General features: G+C 44.7%; 1 protein-coding gene across 1 annotated transcript in view; it reads right to left on the bottom strand.

Annotated features, from left to right (window-relative positions):
• LOC148532411 (uncharacterized) overlaps positions 1–17,015 on the bottom strand; it is a gene marked incomplete at its 3' end in the record, with an annotated part of 116,017 nt that overhangs the window by 32,340 nt on the left and 66,662 nt on the right. The window contains exons 3-4 of the mRNA XM_088467825.1: positions 5,909–6,271; positions 1,207–1,587 (exon numbers count right to left, since the gene is read on the bottom strand). Coding sequence (XP_088323951.1) covers positions 1,207–1,587; positions 5,909–6,271 — 744 coding nt within the window. The remainder of the gene's footprint in view (positions 1–1,206; positions 1,588–5,908; positions 6,272–17,015) is intronic.

Below are 17,015 nucleotides of genomic sequence, written 5' to 3'. Positions count from 1 at the left end.
AAAGTTGCTGCGAGTAACTACGGTAATGCACCTTGCCGCAGTTTACAGATAATCGCTCAACTGCAAAAATATCAGCATTGCATCCATCTCTGAACAGGCCCCTAATCAGTACTTTTATATTGCATTTGTGTCTGCATTTAATTTTATTTTACATGATAAATGTTACTCTAGTCAAGACACAGATAGACTGTTTTACGAATATGACACTTCAATAAAATACTATATTGTGTACAAAATGGGTACTGTAACGCTAGCATTTACTATTTGCAGTACAAATCCCCATCTCCTGGAATAAACCAGGTCCATATGCTACTTTTTCATCCTAGTGCTAAGCTGGCAGATATACGACTGTCTTCCCCTGGCATAACCCTAGCACACATGCTACTCATCCATTGCTGGACACACCATGCAAGTTGCACCAATGTGTTTTTTGGGGGGCTGCATTTTACACCAGTGGTTTATGTAAATTGTGTCCAACTCAACTTTAGCACCAATATGTCATCATAATTGATATAACCTATATAATAGCATGTGGCCTATTGCATTATATTTTTATTACGGCTGCAGAGTCCCCTGTATCCATATAATTTACAGTAAGTATTATAATGTCTCCTACATTTTGACCCCATCATCAAATCTACTGTAAATATGGCCCATACTGTTTATCACTGACAGCGGCACTTAAGAAATAATAGTCATATCAAGGGCATCATTCATTGTACATTATGCAATTATTGATTGTTAGAAAATAATGTGTTTAACAACTTATATGTCATTTATTTAGAACAAAATAGCTGCTGACTCAGGAGCATCACAAAAAGGGGCACAATGCCCTGTGTGGCACGCGATATAGCACATTCCTATTGTGCAGCGCAAATTCTTTGCAACACTGGGAGACATGACAGAACAAAAATACTATTAGAAATGTATGAAAAGGAAAATTTTTGGCCATGATAGAGGCTATTGACATTATTTATTAGGTTCAAAAATGCTTGACAAAGACTAACAATGGACCTGTGGAAACCACTACATCTGAGGCACTTCTGTTGTTATGTGCAGCCATTGATTTGAGGATGGCCAGTATTAAGGGAACAATTACCTCACAGCAGTCTAGGCAAGCGAGCATTCAGACACACACAAGCAAAGGCCTGTGAACAAGCCCATATGGAATAAGAAAGAAGGGGAAAAAAATAAACATTTATTAACCTCTTTGTGGGGAGATTGGTGGAAGGACTGGCCAGTGATGAAGAAAACGGTCATGCCACATTTCGTCAAAGGAAGATGCAAACTCTGAGGCTTGTGAGCTTTTTACCACTGAATGGCAGGAAGGCTGGTAAAGGTCTGTGTTACCATAGTAACTATTGCTGTTTTGACCAGGACTCAGGACATTACTGTAACATTCACTTGGAGACAGAAGAGATGTTTTCTCTTGCTCTGTGGATCTGCTGGAGATATTATTAAATGCTTCCTCAGACCTGGAATGATATACTGCATTCAGAGATAGGGAAGATGATGACCGCAGATGGGAAAATGATGAACTGCAAGATTTGTGGATACTGCAGCAACTAGAGACTCCCCCTGACAAATCTGGAAAAAAGAGTCACACTTATGTTAGACATAAATAATGAATCGTATTTATTATTTGAAATGTTTATTATCTTCTATACCTCTGTCTCATAAATGCTCCTCTGTGAACATACAAAACAAGTATGACAACTGTAATTTATACTCCTTTGCTATGATGTTATTTACAATTTTGCATACGGATGAAGTTTGTCAAAATCAAGTATATTTTTTAGCAAAACAAGATTGATAATTCCTAGGGAACACTGTTTGGCTGAAACCAAGAAGTACTGGAAAGTGTTCATGCGGAACTCTGAAATCCTTATACTTCCACATCACACAGCCATATATCAGCACATAATTATTGATGGATTTTAGAGCTCATACATTGTATATATGATTCCATATATGAATGTGTGACACAATACCCTTTTTTGTTTTAGTGCCTTGAAACAAAAAAATTAAATTATGTGTTATTTATGTGTGCTTTACTATGTAGTGATCCCCCCTCCCCCCCCCCAAAGAAAAATGAATGTTCTCAACAGTGTTACAAAAAATTGCCTTGTGCTTAGTCTTATACAGTATATTGTGTGCTGAGTTATATTACAGTTTATCTAGGAATCTGCAAACGTTTGGACTACTACTTGGCATTTGTCAGTGTCAGTTAAAAAAACAAAACTACATTTCCAACAGTGTTAAAACAAAACAAAATGAAAGCCATGAGCCATGCCCCCCATTTTTGTCACACTAAGGGCATGCCCAGCTTCCAGGAGCCGCTGGGCATGCCCCCATTCCCTCTCTCCATGGAATAGACGCCGCACGCATGTGCATGGCATCTATTCACCACTGCTCTGCTAAGCAGAGCCAAGTGTCAAAGAGGGCCTCCAAACAACCCCCCACCCTACCCCGGAACATTGTGGCCTGCGGGTGAGACTGTGGGACAGTGTCCAAAGAGTGGGACTGTCACGCCAAAATTGGGACAGTTGGGAGTTATGTATATTGTGTGCTTAGCTATAGCACAGTTTACCTAGGAATCACATAAATCTATAAAATCACATAAATCTTGCTCAATGTCAAATAAAACATCAGTTTGTGTTGAAATGACTGACAGTGGAAATGTCATTGATGATGAATGTAGTGACTTGGCCAAAAGAAGGAAAATACCTAACATTCCATAAACCACACATAGAGGTAAAGAAAGGCTAAGACCATGGCCACTGTTTGCTCGACATGGTACTACTACTAATAGAAACAAGCCCAAGTCAAAGCGAGTGACCAACACAGTCATGCATCTCTTGCAACTTCCCGAGCACTAGCTTCTTACTCTAAGGACCTGATTCAGACCCGCTCGCTGCCGCTGCCCGCACGCTGGGATTGTGGGCGTTTTATTTATTTTTTTGTTCTCCGGCCGCTTGCAAAGCTGTGGGAGACCACCCACAGCTTGTGCGAGCGGCCAGGAGACCATCGCGACCATCGACCTTGCGACAAGACCCTATGGTAGGGTCTAGGCTGCCGCAAGGCCGAGTGGACTTCCTGCTCCAATAGAGCAGGAAGTCCACTACTGACATCAGAAGTGATGTCAGTAAGACCTCCCTACAAATGCCTGCGTTTGTCCAGCCACGCCCCCTACCCACCCACAAAACGGACGAGCTGTCACTCACCATCGACAGCCACCCCGTCTTGTTGCGAGCCCCGTAGTGACTGAACCTCAGTCGCTTGGCGGGGCTCGCGCATGCGCAGTTCCTAAACATCGCTTGCGAGCGGCTCTGAATCAGGGCCTAAGTGTACTAGTAGAAGTGGGTTGGTGTCACTGTGAACTCCTCAGTGTGCAAAAAGGGGTTTGGGCCTCGTGTCTGTAATGTCACACCTCCTGGTGTATTACATTTGGAACATGGCCGCATGTCATATCCCCATTCTGATCACACTGGGGACTTGCCCAGTACTCCAGGAGCTGCTGTTTAGCCTCCATCTTCTCCTGACAACTAACACAGTGTGGATGACGCACGCATGTGCTCCTTATCTATCACTGCTGCTCGTTGACATCATCGGAGGGGGTGACACCAAAGTAGCAGAGCTGCACTGCTATTTTGGTGTCACCCCCTTGGATGATGTCACCTGGTGCGATCCGCACCCGTCTAGTAACTACTGACTAATGTCACCTCCAAACCAGACATATCCATAGCTAAAAAAAATAACACAGAGGCCAAAGAACAAAAACAAAATGAGTGTTCACAGAAGAATCCAGAGGAGAGTCCAAGGGTGTCCATGTGCGGCATGTGTGTCTCAGACAGATCACATTTTGAAACTGTGATAAGTTCTGAGCAGCATCCTCCCCAAATTTCTAAATCATCTGAAAATGAGGAAGATTTAGGAATGGAAATTTAATCTGCAACAGGATGATAGCGATAATTGTGCTTCTGACAATGAAGACAATTATGATTACCTTGTACATGAAAAAGATGATGTGGGACTATATCTACTCCAACCCCGACAATGGTTGTCAAGCCATCTGTAGCCTTTGTTACACCAAAATAATTTGAAGTACTAATGTTTTCTATTTAGGCCCTTTTTAGCTAATACATTATTTGCAGTGTAATCATGTAAGTGGTTCATCCCAAAAAGTTAAATCACATGCAAAAAGCAGTCCAGTACCAGCTACAAGTAGCATGGTTAAATTAGTCATGCAATCTTCGCCGCCAAAACCATCATCATTGGCCTCCTCAGTAACAGTATTAAGTAGTTCTGTAACATTGGTTCAAATGCAATCTGACTCCTATAATGCAATCCATCATTTCCAAGAAGAATCTCTGGGGGTAGATTATAAGAAGGGGAATCAGATTAAGCCTAGTTGTCTGTCAAACAATTGTTTGAAGTGGGAAGCAAGTATGACACCCATCATTGCATAGCGGATCACCAAAGCCATGACGACACTTGATCTTTGTCTAATATCAGCAATAAAATAAATAGTTTTCAGTCGATTAGTAGAGGTCAATCGTCCAGTCTGCAAAATTCAATCTTGATTCCAATTCTATTGAATAGCAATCCCACAGCTATACAGGGGAGGTCAAAACCAAAGTTATTACTTCCCTTGAAAAGAACATTGTACCTACTATCCACCTAACTAAAAATATGTGGACAAGCGGCACTGGACAAACAAAAAGACTACATGACCGTGACAGCCCACTGGTTAGTTGTATCGCCCTCAGCAGCTGCACCAGAAGTAGCAACATCATCTTCATCGTTAACACCACCTCATTTTATCAGCTATAGGCAAATCTATACAACACAGAAGGGAAAAAACTATTCATCAACCTACTGTACTTGTATAGGCTCTAATACACCTGTAGTGTTTATTAGAAGACAAAAAAACCCAAAAAGAATGACAGATTACTAGAATCAGTTTATTCGCATACAATTAACTCCTCCTTGCAAAAATATCCTTTTATTGGGCAAAGTTTGACCAATAGTTCTCTCTGGCGCTTTAACTACCCTGGCAATACACTCACGATACGATTTGCATTCATGCAGTTAACATTCTATAGGTGTCCTATCTAGCATTAAACTGCTGTGTGCTTGTGCCACTGCTCTGACACTGAGTTTAGATAGCCAGCTCCCTGCAGCCTTTGGACAATATTGATGAAAAATAAAAATATTGAAAGTTTTGAGGTTTTTCATAAAATTTGTTTTACTGTAAATGACTGTAAATCAACACTAATCATATTAATAGTAATGTAGGAACTAAATAGAACTACAAATTACATGATCTCTAGGGATGGATCTCCAGCAAGGAAACCACACCAATGTACATAAAAGGGGCAGGTAGAGGCTGGAGTGCATGGCCCTTTCCTTCTTTGTTGGTTCTTCCCCTTCTCACGCGCTGAATCTGCTACCTCTGCTGTTGCTGTGGGAGCAGCAAGTAGCAAGAATGGAAGACCCTGATCGGCAGCAAGTAGTGTTTGTGTGCTTGGGTGTTGGCAGTTAATGCAGGGGCAGTGAATGTGAGGGGGAAGGGTGGAGAGGGTCATGTTGGGAGGTATGCACATATTACCATCTCTTCCACACTATGCACTAATTCACATTACACATATTACATATACCCTCCTGTTTATTATATTTTCACGTGCTGTATTGCTCTTCATTGACAAATCTACAAATTAAACTTACTTCAGTTCAGCCTCAAACACTAATCAACTTTCTTTGTCCCTGTAACATTCTCATTACATACATGCTGCCTTGCTCGCACTCTTATATTTACATTTCTAAAACAACCCTTGATCACCCAACAGTTTTGCCACATACAATTACAAGGCTACTCTAAAATAACATATATTGGATGATTCAATACCTGAGTCTTTCCTGTTTGAGTAAATGCTGCTGGTCTCATTCATTGAAACTGTAGACATTTCCAAATCATGTTTTGCTCCTAACAAAGTTTCTTGGTTGCAAAGTTTTTCTGTTTCCACACAATGTGAATGACTTGCTGTTTCAGGAGCAATCATTAATCGTGTTGAGTTATCTTGTTCTTTCTTGTGTGATGCATAAATTTCTACATCATCATCAGTTATTGGAGACTGTGCATAATGTACTGTCGTATCAGGTTCTCCATCATTTGAAGCAATGCTCGGTACAGGTCGCTTGGGAATATTATTTAGACCACATCTAGGCAAGATCACTGGTGTTGCCTTTCTCTGTCTTCCTCCTAAATATGCTGGAAGAGATGGGAAAAGTGAAAAGTTCATACATATTAGCATATTAAAACCAAACTTATTTTTTTCCAATAATAAAAATGTATAATTAATAAGATAGTACTTCCTTGCTGTGCCAGAGATAAAACCTTTCCCATACACAGTACACAGTGTACACAGGAGGTCATTCAGAGCCGCTCGCAAGCGGCCCGATGTTGAGGCACTGCGCATGCACCACGTTCAGCGTGTGCGTGCGCTCGCCCCGCTGAGCGACTGAAGTTTTTGGGCTCGCAATAAGACGGGGTGGCTGTCGATGGTGAGTGACAGCTCGCCCCGTTTTGTGGGCGGGTAGGGGGGGTGGCTGGACAAATGCAGGCATTCCCTTAGGAATGCCTGGCGTTTGTAGGGAGGGCAAACTGACATAACTACTGATGTCAGTAGTGGACTTCCTGCTCTATTAGAGCAGGATGTCCACTTGGCCTTGCGGAAGCCTAGAAGCTACCGTAGGGTCTCATCGCAAGGCCGATGGTTGCGATTATCGCGTTGGTCTCCTGGCCGCTCGCACAAGCTGTGGGTGGTGTCCCACAGCTTTGCTAGTGGCTGGAGAACCAAGAGAAAAAAAATGCCCACTATCCCTGCGAGCGCCCAGCAGCAGCGGCCGGGTCTGAATCAGGCCCACAACAGTGTAATAATAATAAATTATCAGCATGTGACAGTCTAGGCAGTTTGGGCCAAGTTTTAACAAAAACTAGACCCCTGGAAGGGCAACTTTTCTACCCAGGTGTAATGAAATAGACTCTGCCCAGCGATCCAGTTAGAGTCCAGGGGTGTTCATGTTGTCTTCTGGTTGTCCTGTATCTTTGACATTGTTCCAGTTCCTGCTGGTACTAATCAGGGCCATAACTAGGGGTGTGCTCTGTTGCCGCCCCACGGCCCTTGCTTATGGCTAGCAAGGTGTCTTGAACGGCACCCTGCCAGAGTATTCTTTAGACACTCCAGACAGTCATACTGCAGCCAGTACAGCTGATCGGAACGTCCTCAGAACGCTCCAGTCAGGGCTGCAGTTTCTCAATGCTGCTGACCTCACCTCCTCTGCGCAACATCATAACGTCATGTGTGCGACATCATAACGTCAATCGCTCAGGGGGCAGGCCGGCACATGGCACAATTGAGCCCTGTTATGGCACTGCTATTAATGATACTACCACATCTATATTTTAAGTCATTGGTTTGTGTTTAAAGAACTCTCTAACTTTCCATAGTTGGTCAATGTCCAAATCTTGTGCCTAACACTGGACTGTATAACAACAAAAGCTGCTTGCCCATATGAGACAAAGGTACAGCCTTGCTTTGCCCTACCCTGCTGTAATTACTACTTACCTCATCCTTACCCTATACATATAATAATGCTTGTTACCCAAGGGACTACTCTGCTCCTTTTCCATTGCAATCATTTACACATAAAACAGCATTGCTTGGTTTGTGATCGATCTTTATTTGTCAAAAAACTCTACCACCATATCCGCCTCATTACAACACTAATAACTTCCTCGTCATGCTCCCTTTGAAATACTTAACCTGCCCATTCCAAAAATAAACAGGACCCATATTGCAATGAATATCATTAATGACCTTCCTTCTAGCAAGAAATTTAACACCATTTGGGTTGCTGAGAGACTAAGGTAACCCACTTTATTCCATTAACTGGACTTCATTGTACAGCCACTCTAGGCCATATAGATGTGTCTTCATGCCCTGAGCATTTTTACACCATATGACATGATGTCTCCGATGCAACTGAGAAGCTCCAAGAAGAGCAGCATATCATATTGTTCTTAAAATTTTGCATCTTAGGGCCCAATTCAGCAAGGAATGCAGATGCGAATACTCACGCAATTGTCCGATTGTTGCATACTGCGCATGCATATGCATCCCAGTGCGCGTGCATGAACCAGCCAATGCGATCAGGACTGTGATTGCAGTGACTATGCAGACCCATTGCAGAGTGATTGATAGGAAGTGCCATTTGTGGGTGGTGAAGGGGGGGTGTTCGGCAAAACCACATCCAGTCCCACTCCGGCTCCAGCCTGTATTCCAAGTTTGGTCCCACTCCAGCTCCAGGGTATACTTTAAGTTCGCTCCCACTCCGGCTCCAGTCTCTACTCCAAGTCCGGTCCCACTCGACTCCAGGTTCTACTCCAAGTCCAGTCCCACTCCAGCTCCAGTGTATGCTCCAAGTCCAGTTCCACTCTGGCTCCAGTCTCTCCTCCAAGTCTGGTCCCACTTCATCTCCAGTGTCTGCTCCAAGTCCGGTCCAACTCTGGCTCCAGTGTATACTCCAAGTCCAGTCCCACTCTGGCTCCAGTGTATACTCCAAGTCCAGTCCCACTCTGGCTCCAGTCTGTGCTCCAAGTCCGGTCCTACTTCGGCTCCTGTGTATACTTCAAGTCTGGTCCCAATCCAGCTTCAGTGCCTGTTCTGTCTAGTCCCAGTTTGACTCCAGTATCTACTACAGTACTAGCCCAGTATTCACTCCATGCACCTTCTTAGTAACACTGCCCTCCTGCATATGTATAATTATTACATCTATAAGGAAGAGTTATATATGACCATTTCCAAACCTCTAGTACCACCTGTGAGCAGGTAGCTGGCTCTCTTCCAGGCAATCCAGAATCCCCAGCCCTGACATTTACATCTTCATGTTCTTACTATGATGTACGCTCCCAGATATATGGTTCTTTCAGCATTCTTTGAGTTATTAATACCTTTAGTCTTCAACTACCTCCATCTCTTCACATACCAAATTCCTTACATGTTTCGTCACTGAAACCTATCATTATAAACTAGTTCTCCATGTTGACCAAAGCTCCTGCGAAAAATAAAACTCAACATAGAGAAGAATTTGAGATCAAGCAAGTTCTAGATTCTAAAGCTTCTCATGGAAAATGGAAAATATTTAATTGATTAGAAAGGATTCAGTCTGGAAAAATTATCTAGGGTAGATGCTTTTAACATTCATGTTCCAACTTTGGTCAAGAGACTCCATTTTCAATTCCCTGAAAAACCCATTGCTAGGCGTTCAGGATCCATCCTTAAGATGGGATGGAGAGTTCTGTCACTCGTTGGATTGCTCTGAGAGCTTACCTAGTCCAGTGTTGCAGGCATTCTTTTGTAGGCTCTGGGAAGTTGTTCTGTTCCCTTCGGCACCAATGGCATGCAATCTGTCTTCTTCCAGTATACGATCAAGTGTCCACACCTGTTCCTTCTTACATGTCCCATTCCATGTGATGAGTTTGACCAATCACCAGTCTCCTTCCATTTAATCACCTAATTTAAATCTATTCGGGCTGGGCCACACATTGATGCTACAACGAGGGTTCTGCTTATACGATGAGTACAATGTTGGAACTTTATAACATGATTGCATTTTTTGCAGTTTTGACTCAAATGAACGGACGTTGTTGGGCTATTCATTTTCCCTCTTGCTGGCTATTATGGATTAAAACTTTTTTTGCATCTGAAAATGGTGTGCAGGTTGTCTAGTGTTCTGGACTTATGTAACTATGTATATATATATATATATATATATATAGATGCTGAGGAAAGTACTTATGAACAAGTACAAAACCAAACGGGTCACTTGGAGTGACCCGTTTGGTTTTGTACTTGTTCATAAGTACTTTCCTCAGCATCTCTACATTAATTGCTACGGGAGCACCCAGGTGGTTGACTTGGATTACAAAAGTAGAGCCGGACCATTGCGCATATATATATATATATATATATATATATATTTTGTGGCAGTATCACCAGAGATGGCACTGGTGAGCAGCAGATTCTGTGTGGGGCAGGAGAGATCCGCCCACACAGAGAAGAAAAGGATTCTGGGAAGTTGTGTAAGGGCTGCCTTGTGGATAGAGCTCAGGTGTGGGCTGATGAGGAGGCAGACCAGTCAGGCTGCTGTGGGAAACAGTCCATGTGGGATTGTGGCAGCAGAGAGCCCAGTGAAGCTGAGTGAGCCATTGGGGGCCAGGTGGCCTATGTCTAGACCTTGCAGGAGGCAAGGGGGGACCACAAACTCTCAGACTGAGTGACATTGAGGCAGCTGGGCTGCAGGCTGAGGAAGCCAGTGTCGACTGTATACCTGGAGGATACAGGGAAGGCACAGAGACTGTGAGAGACTTTATTGGCAGATTAGCTGCACCCACGGTAAAGAGGGTTGAAGAAGTGAGTTAGTTGCCCTGATTGGGCTAGGCATTTGTTATTTGTGTTTCCCGATTATGCTGACATTAAAGTACCATTTCCATTTATTTTACCTGGAAAAGCTGCATGGGTCCTCATTTAACCACTAAACACTGCACCACTGACACCCATCTACTGAGCTAAATACCCCAAGTCATCACAATATATATATATTGTAATATTTAGGTTAATTAGCTTGGTAGACTAGTGTCAGTGGTGCAGTGATTAGGTGCAGAATCAGACTCCACACATGGCATTCCAGTAAAACAAATGAACATGATGCTTTACTTCCAGCATAATCAGGAACAAACAGAAAATCATAAACACCTAGCCCTTTCTTAGGGCACTAGCTCACTTCTTGAACTCTCTCTACAGAAGCAGCTACTCTGCATGAAAGTCTCTCACAGTCTCTGAGATTGGTGGTCCTTCCTGCCACATGCAGGATTGGACACTGGCCTCCTGGTCTGGTATAGCTTCCTTAGCTTGTTGGCTGCCGCCTCTCACAGTCTGGCCTGCTTCCTTGCAGGTACCATAGCTCAGTCCCAGAGTTGGATAGCCTTCCCTGTATCTCCCAGGTCTAGGCTCAGGCCTCCTGGCCCTCACTAGCTTGCTAGCACAGTGAGCTCTGTCTGACTGGTCTGCCTCAGTCCTTCCTTGACTGAGTTCATTCGGCAGCCCTTACACCTCTTCCCAGAATCCTTTTCTTCTCCTACCCCACACAGAATCTGCTTCTCACCAGCGCCATCTCTGGTGATACTGCCACAATATATATACATATATATATATATATATATATACATACATACACACACACTCACCATGTGCTGTGCATTATCTCTGTTCACTATCTGGACCACCTAATGTCTCATTGTACCCCACATCTTTGTGTAATCTGGATCTATCCTCTTGTGCCACAAGTTTTTTATTCTTCATCTAATCCCTGCGGTTTCCCACTGGTTCCTAGCCAGAAAACCATGACCAGTGGAGTAACCTCAGAAAACCCAAATCTCTTTGCGAGGTTCAAAACAAAGATTCACAGCCTCTGGGTAGAGTAGGGGTGTGCACCGGCCACTTTTCGTGTTTTCTGTTTTGGTTTTGGATCTGGATCTTTCTTCGTGTTTTGGATCTGGATTGGTTTTGCCAAAACCATCCTTCCGTGTTTTGGGTTCTGGGTTTTGTGTTTTGGATCTGTATTTTTTTTTTAAAAAGCATAAAAACAGCTAAAATCACAGAATTTGTAGGTTTTTCTGCTCCTATGCTATTATTAACCTCAATAACCTTAATTTCCACTCATTTCCAGTCTATTCTGAACACCTCACACCTCACAATAGTGTTTTTATGTCCAAAAGGTTGCACCGAGGTAGCTGGATGACTATGCTAAGCGACACGAGTGGGCGGCACAAACACGTGACCCATCTAGGCGTGATACTGCAGTGGCAGACAGGATGGCAGTTTGAAAAACTAGGCCCCAAACTGTACATAATGCAAAGAAAAAAAAGAGGTGCAAGATGGAATTGTCCTTGGGCCCTCCCATCCACCCTTATGTTGTATAAACAGGACATGCACACTTTAACAAACCAATCATTTCAGTGCCAGGGTCTGCCACACAACTGTGGCTGAAATGATTGGTTCGTTTGGGCCCCCACAAAACAAGCTGGCAATTAATCTGTCCCTGCACAAACTGGCTCTACGGAGGCAAGATGTCATCCTCATCCTCCTCATCCACCGATTCCTCACCCTCTTCAGTGTGTACATCCTCATCCTCACAAAGTATTAACTCGTCCCCACTTGAATCCACCACCACAGGTCCCTCTGTACGTTCTGGAGGCTGGTCTCCCTGGAAGAGCTGATAATTCATTTTGATGAACATCCTCTTCTCCACATTCTGTGGAAGCAACCTCCTACGCCTTTTGCTGACAAGGTTCCCGGCTGCACTATACACTCTTTCGGAGTACACACTGGAGGGGGGGCAACTCAGGTAAAATAGAGCCAGTTTGTACATGGGCCTCCTAATTGCCTCTTTTTCCTGCCAGTACAGGTATGGACTGTCTGACATGCCTACTTGGATGCTGTCACCGATGTAATCGTCCACCATTCTGTCAATGGTGACAGTATCATATGCAGTGACAGTAGACATGTCAGAAATTGTTGCCAGGTCCTTCAGTCCGGACCAGATGTCCAAACTTGGTCCTGCCTGCCCTGCATCACCGCCAGCGGGTTGCTTAGGATACCTACGTTTTTTCCTGGCAGCCCCAGTTGCGGGAGAAAATTAAGAAGGAGCTGTTGACGTGTCACGTTCCACTTCAGCTGACAGTGTGTTCACCAGCAGGTCTTTGCACCTTTGCAGGCTTGTGTCGGCCGGAAAGAGAGACACCACATAGGCTTTAAACCTAGGATCGAGCACGGTGGCCAAAATGTAGTGGTCTGATTTCAACAGATTGACCACCCTGGAATCCTGGCAAAGCGAATGAAGGGCTTCATCCACAAGTCCCACATGCCGAGCGGAATCGCTCCATCTTAGCTCCTCCTTCACTTTCTCCAGCTGCTTCTGCAAAAGCCTGATGAGGGGAATGACCTGACTCAAGCTGGCAGTGTCTGAACTGACTTCACGTGTGGCAAGTTCGAAGGGCTGGAGAACCTTGCACAACACGGAAATCATTCTCCACTGCATTTGAGTCAGGTGCATACCCCCTCCTTTGCCTATGTCATAGGTGGATGTATAGCCTTGAATGGCCTTTTGCTGCTCCTCCATCCTCTGAAGCATATAGAAGGTTGAGTTCCACCGCGTCACAACCTCTTGCTTCAGGTGATGGTGGGGCAGGTTCAAGAGTGTTTGCTGGTGCTCCAGTCTTCGACACGCAGTCGCTGAATGGCGAAAGTGGCCAGAAATTTTTCGGGCCACCGAAAGCGTCTCCTGCACGCCCCTGTCGCTTTTCAGAAAATTCTGCACCACCAAGTTTATTGTGTGAGCAAAACATGGGACGTGCTGGAATTTGCCCAGATGTAATGCCCGCACAATATTGGTGGCGTTGTCAGATATCACAAATCCCCAGGAGAGTCTAAGTGGGGTAAGCCACTGGGCGATGATTTCCCTCAGTTTCTCTAAGAGGTTGTCGGCGGTGTGCCTCTTACTGAAACCGGTGATACACAGCGTAGCCTGCCTTGGAACGAGCTGGCGTTTCTGAGATGCTGCGACTGGTGACGCTGCTGCTGTTGCTGCGTAAGGTGATACATCTACCCAGTGGGCTGTCACAGTCATATAGTCCTTAGTCTGCCCTGTTCCACTTGTCCACATGTCCGTGGTTAAGTGGACATTGGGTACAACGGCATTTTTCAGGACACTGATGACACTTTTTCTGACGTTTCTGTACAGTCTCGGTATCGCCTGCCTAGTGAAGTGGAATCTAGACGGGTTTTGGAACCGGGGACACACTACCTCCATCAATTGTCTAAATCCCACTGCACTAATGGCGGATACCGGACGCATGTCTAACACCAACATAGCAGTCAAGGCCTCAGTTATACGTTTTGCTTCAGGATGACTGCTGTCGTACTTCATCCTCCTCGCTAAGGACTGTTGGATGGTCAATTGTTTAGTAAAAGTAGTGGTGTTCCTACTTCCTCTCTGGGATGATGAACGACTCCCAGCAGCAGCAATTGCAGCAGCGGTAGCAGGAGGCGTAGCAATGCAGGATCCTCCGGAGGAATCCCGCATAGGAGAGTCAGTCATGCCAGTGACATGGCCTGCAGGACTACTTCCGATCCTGACTAAGGAGGAAATTGACGAGGAGGGAGTTGACGGTGTGGTTTGCAGGCGCTTGGATACAACAGGACAACGGGATTTAGGTGTCCCTGGACTGCTTACGGTCTTAGCCAAAGTTTCTGAACTTGACAGTAACTTATTATGAACGTGCTGCAGGTGCCGTATAAGGGAGGATGTTCCTAGGTGGCTAACGTCCCTACCCCTACTTATTCCACCTTTACATAAGGTACATATGGCAAGACAGTTGTTGTCCGGATTTGGATAGAAATATTGCCAGACCAAAGAGGTGGAATGTTTGATCTTCTGCCCAGGCATGACCGTGATGGGCTTTTTCATCCCATGGACAACAACTGTCTCCCCCGGAGCCTGATTTAAACAAACCACATCACCATCAGAATCCTCCTCGCCAACTTCCTCCTCAGCACCAGCTACACCAGTATCCTCATCCTGTTGTACTTCAACAGTGACATCTTCAATTTGCATATCAGCAAGTGGACTGTGGGTGCTCCTTTCAGCACTTGCAGGGGGCGTGCAAATGGTCAAAAGAGCCACCTCTTCCCGTCCAGTGCTGGGAAGGTCAGGCATCGCAACCGCCACCACACTTGGACTCTCCTTGGGGATTTGTGATATCTTCTTAGAACGCACAGTTCTTCGCTGTGCTTTTGCCAGCTTAACTCGTTTGATTTTCTAAGTGGGAGGAGGGCTTCCATCGTCATGTGAAGCTGAACCACTAGTCATGAACATAGGGAAAGACCTTAGCCGTGTCATAAATGGCATATTGGCAAGTTTACGTTTCTCTTCAGATGATTTAAATGTTTTTTTTAAGGTCATTTTCCTGAACTTTGTCATTTGGGATTGTATGTGGCTTCTACTATGACATTGGGCATCGGCCTTGGCAGACGACGTTGATGGCATATTATCGTCTATGTCATGACTAGTGGCAGCAGCTTCAGCACTAAGAGGAAGTGGTTCTTGATCTTTCTCTATTTTATTTTTATCGGAGAAAGTTTGGTCCTCCATTTATGTTATATCGATTTGATATATACGTGCGGCTAAGGCGCACACAAACACAGAAAATATTTTTTTATTTTTGCTGGAGAGTAGTGCACTTTGTGGGTTACACCACCCTTTAAGAAATGAGCCAGCCGGCTCTTTACTTATGGGACACAGGCGCACGCTTGGCGCTGCTCATTTGTTGATGCACGTGCGGCTACTGCGCACACAATTCACAAACACAGAAAAAATATTTTGTTATTTGGTTTGGAGTGTACTTTGGGGGTTACAGCACCCTTTAACGGTCAAGCCAGCCGGCCCTTTACTTATGACACAGGCGCACGCTTGGCACTACTTTGTTGATGCACGTGCGGCTACTGCACACACAATTCACAAACACAGAAAATATTTTTTTTTTTGGTTTGGACTGGAGTGTACTTTGGGGGTTACAGCACCCTTTAACGGTCAAGCCAGCCGGCCCTTTACTTATGAAACAGGCGCACGCTTGGCACTACTTTGTTGATGCACGTGCGGCTACTGCGCACACAATTCACAAACACAGAAAATATATATTTTTTTGGTTTGGAGTGTACTTTGGGGGTTACAGCACCCTTTAACGGTCAAGCCAGCTGTCCCTTTACTTATGACACAGGCGCACGCTTGGCACTACTTTGTTGATGCACGTGCAGCTACTGCGCACACAATTCACAAACACAGAAAAAATATTTTGTTATTTGGTTTGGAGTGTACTTTGGGGGTTACAGCACCCTTTAACGGTCAAGCCTGCCGGCCCTTTACTTATGACACAGGCGCACGCTTGGCACTACTTTGTTGATGCACGTGCAGCTACTGCGCACACAATTCACAAACACAGAAAAAATATTTTGTTATTTGGTTTGGAGTGTACTTTGGGGGTTACAGCACCCTTTAACGGTCAAGCCAGCCGGCCCTTTACTTATGACACAGGCGCACGCTTGGCACTACTTTGTTGATGCACGTGCAGCTACTGCGCACACAATTCACAAACACAGAAAAAATATTTTGTTATTTGGTTTGGAGTGTACTTTGGGGGTTACAGCACCCTTTAACGGTCAAGCCAGCCGGCCCTTTACTTATGACACAGGCGCACGCTTGGCACTACTTTGTTGATGCACGTGCAGCTAATGCGCACACAATTCACAAACACAGAAAATATATTTTCTTTTGGTTTGGACTGGAGTGTACTTTGGGGGTTACAGCACCCTTTAACGGTCAAGCCAGCCGGCCCTTTACTTATGACACAGGCGCACGCTTGGCACTACTTTGTTGATGCACGTGCGGCTACTGCGCACACAATTCACAAACACAGAAAATATATATTTTTTTGGTTTGGAGTGTACTTTGGGGGTTACAGCACCCTTTAACGGTCAAGCCAGCCGGCCCTTTACTTATGACACTGGCGCACGCTTGGCACTACTTTGTTGATGCACGTGCGGCTACTGTGCACACAATTCACAAACACAGAAAAAATATTTTGTTATTTGGTTTGGAGTGTACTTTGGGGGTTACAGCACCCTTTAACGGTCAAGCCAGCCGGCCCTTTACTTATGACACAGGCGCAAGCTTGGCACTACTTTGTTGATGCATGTGCGGCTACTGCGCACACAATTCACAAACACAGAAAATATTTTTTTTTTTGGTTTGGACTGGAGTGAACTTTGGGGGTTACAGCACCCATAAAAGGTCAAGCCAGCCAGCCCTTTACTTATGACACAGGCGCACGCTTGGCA

This window comes from Taudactylus pleione, unplaced genomic scaffold (genome assembly GCF_031769625.1).
Source record: "Taudactylus pleione unplaced genomic scaffold, aTauple2 ptg000077l, whole genome shotgun sequence".
NCBI classification, from domain to species: Eukaryota; Metazoa; Chordata; class Amphibia; order Anura; family Myobatrachidae; genus Taudactylus; species Taudactylus pleione.
The sequence above is the reverse complement of the archived record's forward strand: the minus strand, read 5'-3'. Positions and strand labels throughout refer to the sequence as shown.